The sequence below is a fragment of the Papilio xuthus genome, unplaced genomic scaffold (assembly GCF_000836235.2).
Source record: "Papilio xuthus unplaced genomic scaffold, Pxut_1.1 DF825928.1, whole genome shotgun sequence".
NCBI lineage: Eukaryota > Metazoa > Arthropoda > Insecta > Lepidoptera > Papilionidae > Papilio > Papilio xuthus.
This window is the reverse complement of record NW_013532721.1, coordinates 977,386-993,328: the sequence shown is the minus strand read 5'-3', so window position 1 is coordinate 993,328 and position 15,943 is coordinate 977,386. Positions and strand designations below refer to the sequence as shown.

The window sequence follows — 15,943 nt, the reverse complement described above, 5'->3', positions numbered from 1 at the left end:
ATCAATCAATAATGCCACCTGTCTAATAAATGGATTTATTTTTCCCCAACCTAATTTATAAATAATTATACAACCCTGTATAATATAAGTCAACTGTGTCGCTACAGTGTGTTACCTAAATTTGAGTAAGTCATCTTGTAGTGGGTTAGGTCATTCTGAAAATTATTTGAAACACTAACATATGTTACATGTATAAGGAAAAAGCATGTTTATTATGACGCATATATTTTTGTACTTAATTATTGTGCAACATATACAATGCAGATTTTAATATCGCTGATCGATGTTAAGCTTAGAAGATTTCGAAGTTTTGCGAATGGTAAATCTTTAGCTGATTACTAATCTAAGAGAATTTCAAGTAAGACTAATTTCACATAGTTATTATAGAACAATAGTCGTTGCCGCAGATTCGTTTGAAAGAGAGAGGAAACTCTATTTTGGAAATTCTTATACAGAACACAGATGTTCTGTATAAAATATCCATTATAGTCAAAGTTCATCCAAAATAACAAAGAAAAGGTTAACATTTGTGCATGTAATCAAGTTGACCGTGTAAACACATTTGCAATAACGAAACACACATGCTCATCTAATGAAATTTCACGGCGCTAATTGAACGGTGAAGGCTGTAGAAAGTGGCTTTTAAACACGATTACAAAATTAATACGCAAAAATACACATGTTTTATGATAACAAATATAACCTTGACGATTGAGTACAATAATCACTAAGTTTTTTATGTGCAGCCGGCCCTGGGACTGTCATATGCAATAAAAGCAATGTTTGTTGTCCAATGTGCTAGAAATCAACTATTAATAAAGACTTCTAATTTTAGATCTTTTGTGTACAAAGAAATTACTGGTATATATTCTATACTGCAATTAATAAGTAAAGTAATTTATGAGTGGAAATGATTACTAAAATGACTGCTTATATCTTAGGGTAAAAGACAAAATACTTTATTAAATCAATCGTTCAATAGTTAGCTTAGCAATCTGAAAGAGCCCCGAAATATTGGGCCCAAAAAATCTGTATACCTGTCGTATTTATTGGTATTTACAGAAATTAAATTTATTACGCTTTAATAATTTTAACTTCTCAATTCATTCTTTTTAAAAATTTCCGTAGAGTCGACAGTTAATAACAATTATATTCATAGAATCGTAACGGTGGGTTTTAACCTTCACACAAGTTAATTAAACTTCAACGTTTAATAATGGTCATTTATATGTCTAAACTCTTGTAACAATTTGTCAGTAAGCAAACTATAATCATCGTCGGAGTTAATTTTTGATTAGTTCAAGTTTATTTTGATTCATGGTAACAGATGTTAAAATTAAGAATCTTCTGACGTTCACGCGATAGTACAATTATAAGATACAATTACAGTCGAAACTGTATACGTGTGAAACCTCTTTAAGCGAGAGTCATTGTCGGTCTCAACGGACGACCTCCATAAGTACGAAAACTCTGACTTATCCAGGTTTTAATATATTTCTGTTTATTTATAATGACGGAACACTTGGATTAACACATTTTGTTGTCTCTGTATTGTTGTTAAATTAGAATGTAAGTTTTAAATCTACAAATTATTTGACCTTTGTATCTTTAAATGTTTTGGAAGGCACATTTATACTTCTTACATAAGTTACTATTGATTTAATTTTCTTTTTCGGGTTCTTGTAATCAATAGCTTTTATTAGAGCTTAAATAACCGTAACTAATCGTTGTTTGCTTAATTTAATTGAATATTCATGAATCAAATTTGATGAAATAGCGGCTCTTTGATGTGCAGTTGTCAGAAAAAAAAGTTCCTAATTTTATTACAGAATACTTCTTTATCGATTTTGTTTCTATCACTTCAAACAAAAACGGACAAAGGCTGTGGACGAAAAAAGTTCGATACTAAGCAACTTTATGTACTTAAATATTATCAAATACTTACATAAATATTATAATTCAATATCATCGAAAGTCTTCGGATGGTGTCCATTACATGATGGGTTGGGCCAATTGTATGATGATTTTTGTGAAAGTCGATCAACAAGCGAATATGTGTTCCAACTTACATTGGTCCTCACAATGGCATGTAACAAGACTATGCATTCATTGCCTACATAATAATGCTTCAGCCATCAACTAAGTTAATCTATTGTTATTTCATAATTTAAACTATATGCTGACAGAATCTCACCATTTTTGTTATCAAGTGACACAAAAAAGAATATTACCATAAAATTTTGTGAAAGTAATTGTAACTAATTTAAACCTATTTATTTTTAATAATAATAATAAATTTATTTAGGTTATATATCTTCATTTATTAAAAGAAAACAAGCACTTGTTATGATCTAAATATAAATCATGAATCCATCATACTCCTTCAAACTTAAATGTCAATTTATTCGTTATAGAAAATAGTCAATTCTAAGTATAAATATCAAATTCATATATTTACGACAAAGATAAACGATAATTACACGTATGTTATTAATAAACTTAGCTATAAATAACCTTGATGAACAATTCGTGGATGAATGTCCAATACTTACGCAATGCTTTTAATATTGAAATTTATATTATTAAGATTGTCAATTGTTTTATTAAAAGAGACAACTTAATAAATATACACGATTTAACGATCGTTTACAATGACCTTTGTGACCTCTTTATACTTTAGTATGCAAATACATTCCCAGTTTTTGCAAGAGCTATCAAATGATGCATCTGCTATTGTTACCACTTGAACATCGTTACTTTACCCGCATACCCATGTCGATAGATAATAATATGGTACCGGTCACCACTTTATTAAAGTTTGATGTAACACTATAAAATGCTAATGTTTTGTCAAAATGAGCGAAAGGTATGGCAATGTGTATTAATACTATCAAAGCAATGGAAGTCTACGGTAAAGTTGATAATTGGTAGTGATATTTGAAGGTGTTTAAATATTATTCAAAACTGTAACAACCAGTACGTCGTAACTCAATTTACCTATACTATGAGTTGAATATTAAATTCAATTTAACACGCAATTTGTCAACTGCTCAACGATGGTTAGGTATTTATAGTTTTTATAAAGCCAAATTATGCTATTTTAAATTGTCATATCGTAGCTCGTAGTCTTTTGGAGTATATTTTGAAAAGTAGCTTCGTCGCTTTTATATACTTAGGTCAGATAAAAGCGTTCAGTAGTGTATTATGAAATGACAACGCATGTGCAAGACCACGAGTACGAAAATGATAATAATAATAATTTTACTAATGATTTGTTACAATTTAAAATTATTGAAAAAGAGAAATAATAAAAATTAATGGTCAATAAGAAATAAATCACTGTATAAAATAGTAATAAAATATATTCACACTACAAAAATAAAAAACGATGTATCTAGTACTAAGGTGTACTACAGTTACAAAAACATAAAATTAATGCTTATCGCATAAACAAATATGATATCATATCTCATTTAAAGTAGTATAGACAATGACTTTCTATTGAACTACATTTTAAAGATATGAATTATAGTTTGTTGATCAGTCTCTCATTGCTCCTGGGCTTGAGGCGCGGCGGTAGCGAGGTGTGCGAGGGCGCGCTGGATGGCCTCCGGTACTGGGGGAGCGGTGGGCAGATGAGCGCCCTGGGGCTGGAATCCGTTCTCATCAGCGGTGTAAGTCAGCTGGATGTTCTGGCCATCCTCACCCGGGTACTGGAATTGGCCTTGTACCTCCAAAGCTTCGACATCTCCGACCTTCTTGAGATCACCCTTCTGGTCCGCACTGATGCCGTTTCCAGTTTCGAAGGAGTATTGGTATGAACCATCGCCGTTTATCTGGCTGTCCTGACGAAGAATCGGGATCGGTTCTGTTGGTGCTTGAGGAGCGGCAAACGCCACCGCGACGAAAAGGGCAACCAAAGCCTGGAAAGGATGAAACACAAAATTAGTTTTAAATATCCGTTTAATGCACTCAATTTATTAGTTGGTTTTCATAAAAATATTTGTAATTTTCACGGTAGTTTCACTGATCATCCAACACTTGTTTGGTTTGTAAATATCACTGTTTTTAATACACTTACAATGGACTTCATCGTTGTCAGATTTGTTGTTGGTTGACAAACAGAAGTAGCTGAAGTAGTATCGAGTGACTGATAAGGCTGCATCCTTACAATTACGTATTTATACCGGTCCGATTTGCCCACCTCCCTGCAATTTTTATTTCGCAATTCATTGCGACTTCGAAATCTATGAAATAAGTAAATAGTAAATGCATTACCTCGACTCGTATATGTCAACTCGGTGCGGCGACGTAACCGTTGTCAACAAAGCTAACGGATTCTTCATTTGTTCAGTATTGACCTTAACGCAAGCACCGAACACCGGTGTTACGCTAGGGTTACCACCCGTGCCACATTAATTGAAGACTATACTGCCAGGAAATACTCAAAGAAATAGCAAAACAATTTGTTCGTTACATTTTTAATTTCTAGCAGATAACCATTTTTTTTTAATTATATTTGAATAGTAAAAAAGTCGTTAATACTTGCAATCACTATAGAAAAAATGTGAAGTGAATATGGACATATGAAATTATTATTAGGGCTATAAATACTTCTTAATTCTTAATTTCATTAAGCTTTTTTCAAGCCTTAATGACTAAAATATACTTTATTTGCTAACGAATGTGACAACCCTGTTTTGTACACCCAAGACTCCACCCGCTACAGCACGCGTTCATCTCGTGCACTTCATTGTAATCTGCGCATAAAAAAATATCATCCATTTATTATGAATTTAAAAAGCATAAATTAATAGATAAAAATTATAGGATATACAGGTGACAATTTTTCCTGCCTTAAATTGTAATTCATTGTTTCTTGGCTATATTTTCAGATAAAAAAATATCACGTTATTTCTTGGTATTTTGCATTATAATGAGTAAAGTCAATTCTGCAATTTCACAATCTTTACCCTTTACAATGTTAACTTCAGCTTATAAATTAAATTTCATAATTTTACTTTAGCTGAGCCTTCTATGCTAAATAAATATATTTTCTCATACAGATATATCCTGCTATCTTTGTATTTCTAAATAATATTTTTTTAAGATATAAATTTCCACGAATAAAATTTCAAGCAACAGAATATCATCATCTATCACATAAATTAGCATACAAGTGTAAACGCACAGGCGGCGTTATATAAAAGTTTATTTTAAGAACTGTCTTTTGGATTCGTGATATTTTTGGATATTGAAAGAGAAATCCTCGACATTTAAAGTCACGATTTATTCTCAACATGCTATCTTTCGTCTTCACTTATTATCAGGTGAAATTGTTGCTAGATACTTATAAAATGACACATATATAATTTATTATAGTTAGTATATATTTACATCACTATGATTTTTACTGACCCGTACGAAGGCCCAATAGGGTAATTAAAAGTAAGGGACCAAGACTTGCCTTATGGACTTAAAGTCCTATGTCCCCGTAGAGGGGCAGAGGGCGTCCATAGTTCGCCGCGAGTTCGCTTTATTTCCTTCGAAGAACTCCTGGCACGTAGTAGAGAGCAGCCGATTGGTCAGCAAATAAAACGCCGCAAGTGGTCATGGATCGGCCACACGCTTCGTAGGAATCCCAGTCAAGGGACCTAGAGCCTTGACTTAAATATCCTCAAGAAAAGCGGGACGTGGGTTTCCTCTGTGCGTTACACCCGTTAAAACGTATTGATATCTTAGTTTTATTAAAAAAGAACGGAAGAGACAACAATATATCTTTTTGTGAGTGTTGTAGTTGTGAAAACCCATAGTTACATTGAATTTTGCAAGAAATCATATTGAGAAAGAATTATCCCGTACTGAGATTTTAATTCACGCGACTGTAACCCATGAAATGGTACATACATACACAGTCGACATCTGTGTTATGCAATATAATAATCATCCTTATGAATAGATGATCAGACAACAAAAGATTTCACTCATATCTGTTATGTAAATCGTATTGTAGGCAGTTTTAGTCAATAGAATGACTTCGGGCGAATTTTGGTTGCTGCATTAACATGTATTTGTTGGGACTTGTCTATGTATGATAATGTGGTGGAGTCATTTGACATTTTACACTCTTTGTCACTCTTGTCGTTGATGTTCTGTGCAACAATAACAGCAATAATTTACACAATTACGCAATCGTTGCAATTAAAATAATCTATTGACTGAACTATTCATTGCTAAGTTTATTGATTGATAGTTTACACATTAGATGTTTTTTTGGTGTTATAATCAATATGCCTTAAACTTGTTCCTTAATTATTTTCAATACCAGTGGTTCAAATATATTCAATTTTCAATGACTGAGACTGTAATCCGAGTAGATTTTTCGGCAATTAAAGCATAATATACGTTATAAAGGTGTCTGGAAATGATGTACTACATAATGAACTTATCACTCCGTGGCCGAAAATAAGTTGATTTGAATTGTTTTAGAGTATCCAAAATTCGATACATTTTTTACATCTGTTTCTCCAAAAATTAAAAAAAAAACTTAGCACATCATGTAACCATATCGTCCACTTTCCCGTCATGTTTTCCGGCAAAGGAGGTATACTCGTATAACTTTGGAACCTTTAAGTTACATTAGTAAATGTCAGTAACTTCCAGAATATTGAGTGCAACATAACCTTGATAATATCTCGTGGTCAAAAGCTTGAGTTTTCGTCATGCGAGCATCAAGGTGTCAGTACGAGTGGTTTATGGTGATGCGTCGTTACGACCTTGACATGGCGCGCGGGGAAAGTGAACGGACCGGTCGAGTGAGCGGGGGCCGGCTGGTCTGCGAGCACCGGAGACATCTGCTCAACTCACTGCGCACTGCTCAGTGACAGATGACATCTCAACGCCCATAATATCACTGTTTCTGTAAAAGGTTTGATAATTTCTAAATAATTGTTACTATCAGATTGTTTATCACTTTGGAATCGGATTTTTAAAAAAAATGAAAATTAACATTTGAGTAAAAGGAAAGAAATTATAGCTTTTTAAATATCAAATATTGGAAATATAGAATGTAAAAATGTAATTTCTATCCATGAAAAATTCTTGGTTGCATGCTGCTACTTATTGCATTGCTCTTGCATTACATTGTTCCAGTCGGCCTGGATATCGTAGTTGTCTCGTCGATTTCAATTTTATTAAAGGAATCAGGGTGCACACCAGCCCCAATTACACTAAATCTCACGATTTAATCTACTTTTTGCTAAGCTTTTCTAGTAAACGCGGTTACCAACTTATTGATCCTCTTTCAGATCCTATGCAGTTTGACTTTTTCTATACCCTCACTGAACGACCAGGTCATTGAACTTACAAACGCTATTTGAAAAAAAAAACATGTTTTCCATTTCTGCATCAATATCACACCACAAATCTTTCTTAATGCTTTGTGTGGAAATAAACATAGTTCTTTCAAATACTCCTGACATATTCCTTAAAATAGAGATCTCGTGGACAACACAATCCTATTAACGAATTAGTTAAATAATATGATTATTTTATAATCGTCCCTTTTTGGGTTGATCGTTTTTCGGATGTAGGTAAAATTATGAAGTGTACTTACACACTTTTTTTTAGGTGTAAATAACTTTATCCATGAATATTAGTACAACTAACTGATAAAACTGCACACCTTATTTAAAATTAGCAAAAAAATTAGCTTAAATATATCAAACGTATACGAATATATTTTATAGAATTGCGTTTAAGGAAGTTAAGATAGCCTTAGCTGACTAAGTTTAATTTGCATGCGGCCCGCATTTTATTCTTTGATAAACCGCAATTTTACCCTAACCTATTCAAAAGAAGGCCAGCATAGAAGTTGTCTTTAAATTATAAAGAGGAAAGAAATGATTGTTTGCATTGAATAAGTCCCGAAACTACTGAGCCGATTTGAATTATATCACTGTTAGAAAGCTACACTATCCCCAGGAAACATATCATTTACTAGATATTTTTATTCCGCGCGAACGAAGAGAAGGAGCAGTTGCTAGTATATAAAATAAAATACCAATAAAACACGCAACAGAAACTGCTCTTGTTCATGAAAGGACGTCAAAGTCTCGATATTAAGTTCGAAATTTTTACAGCACTCCTTTGAACTTTTGGGCAATAACATTTTTTGTGAAAAAAGTTTATAATTTGTAATTGAAATAATTAATTGTAATTACTCTTTTACCATGAAGATTCATTATTCAAACGTAACAATTACATTTATTCTAGCAAAATATATAGCAAAAAGCTTGTGTTAATTAACTGAAGTAAAAGTCTTTACACTTTTTGTTTACAGCCTTAAATACACTGTGAATTTAATAAAGAAGTACAGACACGAAATTTATAACTGATAAATTTTTATTTTAACAGAATACACACGTTTGCGATACAACTAAAATAATAAGAAATAACATATTTGTTCATTTCACATTAATCTTGTGTTAAATATCACAAAAGTTATTAATGAATATAATTAACTTATAATTAATAGTTTACAATTAAGCCTCAATGTTTGTTTTTTTATATATTAAGTTTATTGATGTCCAAAGTTTCTTGTGTCAGAATTCTGTGGGGGTAAAGTAGCGAGATAGTCAAGAGCCTTTTGGATATCTTGAGGTATCGGCGGTGGAGTGGGAATATGGGCTCCTTGGGGTTGGAAGCCATTTTCGTCTGCTACGTATTTGAGTTGTATGACCTGAAATAGGAAAGCATTTTTAGTTACCGCCACAGTTAAAAAATATATAAAGATATGCCAATGATGGTGTAAACCACAGAGTTTATGTTTCAAAAATATTGAATCCACAGATTATTAACCGTCTGCCTATTGCCATTGGAAAAGCCAGTAGTCACCAGGTAGGATTATGTTTAATCAACTATTATTTACTGATTTAAATCAAAATCAACTTTCTTTCCCATTTCGACTTAATTTAGAATAGGTTCGAAATTGAACCCTATCAATTTTTAATCTCATTATCATCATCATCATCAGCTTACTATACGTCCCCACCGAGGGGCTCGGAGCCTATCCTAAGTTAAGGGTGATTAGGCCATAGTCTCTAGCTCAGTGCGGGTCGGTTGACTTAACACATATCGTTGAATTTCTTCTCAGATATGTGCAGGTTGCATCACAATGTTTTCCTTCACTGTAAGAACGTCGGATAAATGTACATACATATGTAAATCAGAAATTGAAAAACACATTGGTACATGGCGGGATTCGAACCCAGGACCTTCAGATTTCAAGCTTTACCCCTGCGCCACCAACGCTCTAATTTTTAATCTGTCTTCATTATATCTTGTTACTCCTAGATCGTTTACATTTGTACAATTTGTTAATAACTCAAAGCGTTACCTGTCCATCGGGCGCAGTGTACTGGTACTGTCCCTGTGCGGTTTGCGCCTCCTGTTCTGGCACGCCCAGGTTTTTGATGTAACCAAGCTCCTCAGCTGATATCCCATTCCCAGTCTCGTAGCTAAGAAAAAAAACTGAGTTAGTAGCTAATGCGCTAATTCCATACCATACTTTATGTCCAAATCTTATCTAGTTCCGTTTATCCATCCATCCAAACTTTTACATTTAGTAAGAACTAAAATTTGAGATTAATGTAAGATTTCTTGCAATCAACTTAAATAAACTTGGGAACTAAAATTGCATGAAGTTGGATCTATATTGCCATAACTGTACTAAGAGAAAGTCACGTCGGTTAGAATCTCACGTTTCCAATAACGAGATACCATAACCTTTGCACTCGTGTTTAAAAGACATCACAAAATGGAGCTGCTTAAAATGCGACCATGTTGTGTAAGAAGGACATTATTAGACAGATCTCTTCAATTTTCATGACGAATTTAATAAGTATAAAATAAACAGCTTTCATAAAAGCTTTCAAGAGACGATAGTAACAACTGTTGCCCAAAAATAAAATCGTGCAATTTTATTATTTCCTTGTAAATCACTTAACCACGTCCTTATGATTATTGTGAAGAAGGTCATTGCAAATTTAATCTTTCTCGTTTTAATTGATAACGATTAAATTAGAGCTTTACCACGATCCCTTCAGATGGGAAGTGGTAATTTCTTCATTATCATGTAGTACCATCAGCATCTCTCGTCTTTTAACATGTTTATAACTTTCGCTCTATTAAGATTAATCATGTTATTAAGTGAGAAATTTGATAATATGACTGCCGGCCGGCCGTCGACGACCGGCAATGCATCTGCAAGTCGACTGATGTTATTGGCGCCGATGATCACCTCGATGTTAACGCCGCTCTTTGCCCCATTTTTAAAAACATGCCGTATTAATACCTCCATTTGTAAGATCCATCAGGATTCTGCACATGCTCTTGTCTTATTATAGGGATGGGTTCTGTTGTGTAAAGTTGTTGTTGTTGATACACAGGCTGCGGAGGAAAAGGCTGGATGATGCCCACATCAGCGGACACAGCGACCATAATAACAGCCAACGCCACCTGGTGAAGGAAAACATTCAATACAGATTATTTACTAAAATATTTTCTTTCATATCCTTAAAAGTTTAAATAGTCGTAGTATAAGTCTTTTATTAAGTTCCTTAACTTCCTCATTATGCAAGGTTAAAAGTTTTTTATTAAAGAAATTGATAATAGAACAAATTGCAGGACTAGACTAGATACTATAATATACATATCTTTAGATGTTGCAAGTGGCGAAATACGCTAAGCGCTTTAAATATGCTATACTGTGGGCTTTAAGATGAAAAAAGTTCTTTATACTTACGAAATATTTCATGTTGAGTCAACACTGGAGTAACAAGTTGAATGCAAACGAGGAGCCGACAGAATGATGCAGTCCGGATGAACCCCCGGTATTTATACGTGAAACTTTGGAGCAATTACATACTGTTGCAGATCCGATGCATCTCCTTACGTCGGCTTGACAAAGGATAGCTCTCGATCCCTTATAGAGATATCACAGTGATGTTTCGAATAAAATGCAATGTGCTTTTAATTGATACAGGAATACCACTCCAACTTCAAGAGCGATCAATAATAAGCAATTTAAATTTTATGACCCATAATGAACATGCATTTTCTTTTAATGGAGCATAATTATTGAACCTATGATTATTAAATTCAATAACACGATGCGACGTTTATTGCAAAAATCTTGATCGAAAAGAGCTGAGTACTTTCAGATTTAATAATTAATCAATATTATAAAATAAATCGGATTTAATTAAAGTTTTTATACAATGGAATAAATGTAAATCAAACATTATACGTAAGGAATTTTATAGCAAATTCTTATTCAATAAAAATAGATATTGATTCACTTAAAAAGTCTTAACTATTAACTAACATACATCTTAGTTCTTCAAGACAATTAGTACTCGTAGATAATTTAAATTGGTGAATCACATAATTTTTACTGAACAGGTCATTCGCAAAAAAGTACGTCATCTTGTTCGTCCTGTTGCCAATGTGATTTTAATTTAACGAAAGATAAAATCATTAACGAGTTTCCAAGAAAATATTTTCGGTATCCAAAAATTTAAAGATGTCGTGTCAAATATTATGTAATAAAAATTCTGCAAAGGTAGCCTCGAGTAGTATATAAAGGCATCACCACGGACAGAACTCTACAAACCAGTCTCGGGAATACGTATGTGACACACTTCAACAAGGCTTTTTTTGAAGAAAAATTTATTGATCTTGCCACATCAGTGCTTCATACATAATACCAAAATATTTTTCGTTGACTTTTATACCATTCTTACGTACTTTATTGAGGTATTATAACACTTCAGTTACGTTCAAAAGTCTGTGGAAAACACAAAATTCAAGATTTTTGCCTCAAGACAAGTAGTTAGTGGGAAGATATTATAGTCGAATCCCATAAAATCTCTTTAATTATTATTAAGTACTTTTTAATACACTCGGTTTCGATGTCTTGGTGTTATTTATTTCTGATTGGCATGTCATAATTTTGCCAGCAAACTGTCTTTTGTTTACTTTGAATGTACATATTTCAATATTTAAAAAAAACAGTTTTAAAAAATTCTTAAAAGTATTTATTAATCTTTATGCTGATTAGATGTAATTGACAAATTAGCTATTAAACTATAACACCATTGCTAAAGCCTCAACACGAAAACTAAAATTTTTAAAATACTAAAGAACCATGAAAAATATTTTTCTTAAATAAAATGAAGCACAAAGGTGTGCATATATAAATAAAAAATGCCATGAATATATCATTCATCTTTAATGTTGTTTTGCTTTATAGCATGGAACACGTTTCATACACAGATTGCTCAGATAACAAAGATAATGATCTGCATTAAACTGTTGTATATTCCTTGTGATTGATGTATGCCCTACAATTGTTTATCAAGACACTTTTAAGTTGCAATTCTACTAATTAGTTGTTATGTGCATTTAAACTTACTGTTCTCAAAGGTATTTCCAACTCTGGGCCCTTTAAGATAAGAGCGTAATCTTCCCTTAAATCCATCTAATTCATTCGGTGTTGTTCGGGGATCAGATAAACTAACATAAGGTGATCGCCTACACGTTTGCCCTCATATTCTATAAAAAACTTTCATTAACAACTCGACTTTCATATTGTAATATCTAAGACATCCAAATGCAGATCCTTTGAATATTTTCCGCCCATTTACGGTCACCGAGCTGAATTATATAGCTCTCCCACGAATAGTACAGGTTATATATACGTACTATTTTGGTTTATATTTGTTGATTTTTCGGGGTATGTTTTATTTTATTTAAAATAGTAAATAAAAGAGTTTTTCTGGATTGATAATATTTTTTTTTATTTATGAAGTTATAGCATTCGAAACGTACAAAAAACCCGTGAACATATTTAAACGAAAAGATTTTCAAAAAATTAAAAAATATACGCAGAAGGTATAAGTAATGTGACATGACATCTACGCTGTATCTTTTTTAGAGATTTCTTGAGTTGTTCTTTTCTGATATCCAAACTGCCGGTAAGGATTGTACACGGGATAATTTCCAGGAGCGTTTGGGTATCTGGGATCGTAAGGTCTATAATTGTTATAAGGTCCATAATTATTGTTATACCTATTGCCATAGTTGAAGGGACTGTAGTTGTTATAAAACGGATTTACATCCTTTGTTCCGTTAATTAGAGATGGTACTACGCTTCCATCGGCTGGAAATTTAATTCCTGCCGGTCTGAATCCTGCAAATTTAAGACATAGTTAATTACAATCTTTACTAAAACAGTTTACGTTTAAGCACATAAGAATCATCTATATCTAATTGTTTCAAAAATAATTGTAAAGCTTTAAATAGCGCTATTTAATCGTGATGAAAATGATTATTTTGACGTCAAACTTTGTTACTATTATTTTAAGACTGTGAGGATTTATTTTAGGAAGACCAAAAAGTTAATATTGATTAAACTTTTTAATATATCAGGAAGTTTCATTTTAATACACACGATGACCATCACATTATCATCGATTAAGCTTCGGTCGGTACAAAATCGTGACCGAATTCGAGAAAGGCAAACTAGCTTTAAATTATTCAAATTTCGCGGTTGTCAATCAATAAAATTATAATCGTAAATAACCTCACCGTACTCATCGGCAACATAGTTCACTTTTATTGGTACACCTTCGGGCGATGTGTACGCAAAGCCACCTTCTTTAACCTGCAATTTTATTATCATATTATTTTAATTAGAAATAAACTTTAATACTTTTAGTTTAAATTAAAAACAACACGATATATGTACCTGAGTGCCCTGTGGATTTCCCGCGTTATCAATATGAGCATCTTTTACAAAACCACTTTCCTGGACCTCTTTACCATCTGCTGATGCGTAGCTAAAATATTTACATAATATTTATTTAAACAAATATTTTTAAAGCTTTCCTTATTACACCACTATCTTCTAAAAACTTGTAAGCGCTTATTAAATGTTGCGAAAGATAAAACTATGAGTCACTCTCGAAACATTTACATATTAACTTGCTATACAACAGCGTGAACTCAAACACATGTATAAAATATATTCTCGTCCCTCTCACTTATTTTGAAAAAAAGTGATAACAATATGTTTCAATACAGGAGTGGAGGACATGAAAATATATGACAAGCAGTTATAGTGAGCATAATCGCACCATTCGTCACTTAAAGTTATTACCAAAAATAATTGATTATATTATATAATTTTATGTAAGTCAAATTTGGTATTTACCTGTAGGAGTAACTTCCATCTATGCCACGATTATCAGTGTAAGACACGATGGGTACTGCGACTCCTTGTGAATTGTAGTATGGATTGTATCCATTTTGCCAAGGATTTCTATTAAATCCAGGGTACACAGATGTTGGGGAGACATTAACAACTCCAGGTGCTGGAGTTACAGGTCTATTTGGTATAACCTGACCACTAGCCAGAGAATAAAAGAGAAGTAATGTAAGTAAAAATATCATCTGAAAAGATAAAATAAATGAAAAAAATTACAAAAAGTAATATTTACGTTTTTTGATTCCTTATAAAATATTTAGAAAGGAAAATAATTGAAAATACTATTCTTTTAACTCTTCATAGTGTTGAAAATGAAATATTTTGTATATAATAGATAAATCCATTGTATTATAACATAAATAAATATTAGGCCCATTGTTATTCAGAAACGCCACAGAGAACATCCAAAATTATATATCTCGTTATGTATGCTTTTAAACATGTCAGTAATGAGTATTTTAAACATAAATTATACTTATTATTGTAAGCAGTTTCAAACTATTTTCTTATATCATTAAAATCAAAATTAAAAATTGCACCTTTATTCTGCTTCACACTTAGAACACGCACTTGTTGTAATTAACTCCACTACTAATTGTGTTGGATCTGATTACTCAATTTATAGATAGCAAGATTTACGTAAAGTTTTTGTTAAACCATCGTGGAAACATTAAGAAAAAATGTATCTTCTTAAAACATCAATTACCTTGAATATTATTACGATTATGAGATATATTAAATTTAACTCACCAGTTCAAAACTAAAATTACTCACTTTATAATTCATCAATTTAAAAAATAGAAAGATGCTTTTTGGACTTCAAATACATTGCATCAGAACCTCTTTACATGTCTCAATGAATTCAATTATAAAAAAGACAATAATACTTTTTTTACTTAGTAGCTTTTTCAATGATAAGCTTTTTGTGAACAAAACAATCTATTTATTTTTATTTAGTTCTACAAACTAATTGATATCATTTTTTAGCTTTATATATTAAATATATATCACCACCAAATATCAAATTTTATATAACCACTTTATTTATAACAGATTTTTTTTTAATTCCAAGAAGAAATAATTTTATGTTATGAAAGTATTTAGAAAAAAATCATTATTATGATATACTAAAACATCTTTGAAATTCCTATATTTCCGGGTTAAAATGAAGGTTAAAATTTGTTAATAAGCAAAGAATCAACAATACTGATATGAATCTAATTGGTAATAAAGCTTTGTAATTACTTCAAATTGTTTAATTATTCACAACTAAGCATTATTTTTTACTTATGTTACATCTCATTAACAGCAATGTTAAGAATGCTTAAAATAAAACTACGTATTATAATGAGCATTTAATTCCAACACATGTTCTTTTAATTAGCCTTAAGTTTTATGTTTCTTTATTATAATAATATTAAATTTAGTATTAAAACCATTGCTGAAAAATCTTGTATAAAAATTAGCTTACCTTAATAATGCCACAGTGCATTTTGTAAATATGAGTTTTTATGTATTTAAAAATTAACATTTTTAAGGCCATGATGGTGTATCTCTTTTCCCATTTCCTCCATAAAGACAAGATTTATCCCTGAAATTGGTCATTCTCAGAGT

The 15,943-nt window shown here is 31.9% G+C and overlaps 2 protein-coding genes across 2 annotated transcripts; both read right to left on the bottom strand.

Moving 5' to 3' along the window:
- Nucleotides 1-3,344: 3,344 nt before the first annotated feature.
- LOC106125340 (endocuticle structural glycoprotein ABD-4-like) lies at nucleotides 3,345-4,361 on the bottom strand. The gene is made up of 3 exons (XM_013322501.1): nucleotides 4,279-4,361; nucleotides 4,082-4,208; nucleotides 3,345-3,923 (listed from the first exon to the last, which is right to left on the bottom strand). The coding sequence occupies exons 1-3, from the start codon at nucleotides 4,344-4,346 to the stop codon at nucleotides 3,549-3,551; spliced, it is 570 nt and encodes a 189-aa protein (XP_013177955.1). The 5' UTR covers nucleotides 4,347-4,361; the 3' UTR covers nucleotides 3,345-3,548.
- A 4,055-nt stretch (nucleotides 4,362-8,416) lies between these two features.
- On the bottom strand, nucleotides 8,417-14,913 carry LOC106125344 (uncharacterized). Its single transcript, XM_013322504.1, is given in 8 exon segments — nucleotides 8,417-8,740; nucleotides 9,398-9,518; nucleotides 10,355-10,552; nucleotides 13,033-13,252; nucleotides 13,651-13,726; nucleotides 13,811-13,901; nucleotides 14,276-14,514; nucleotides 14,869-14,913. Coding segments are annotated over 7 exon segments (1,107 nt in total). The 5' UTR covers nucleotides 14,869-14,913; the 3' UTR covers nucleotides 8,417-8,578.
- Nucleotides 14,914-15,943: the final 1,030 nt, after the last annotated feature.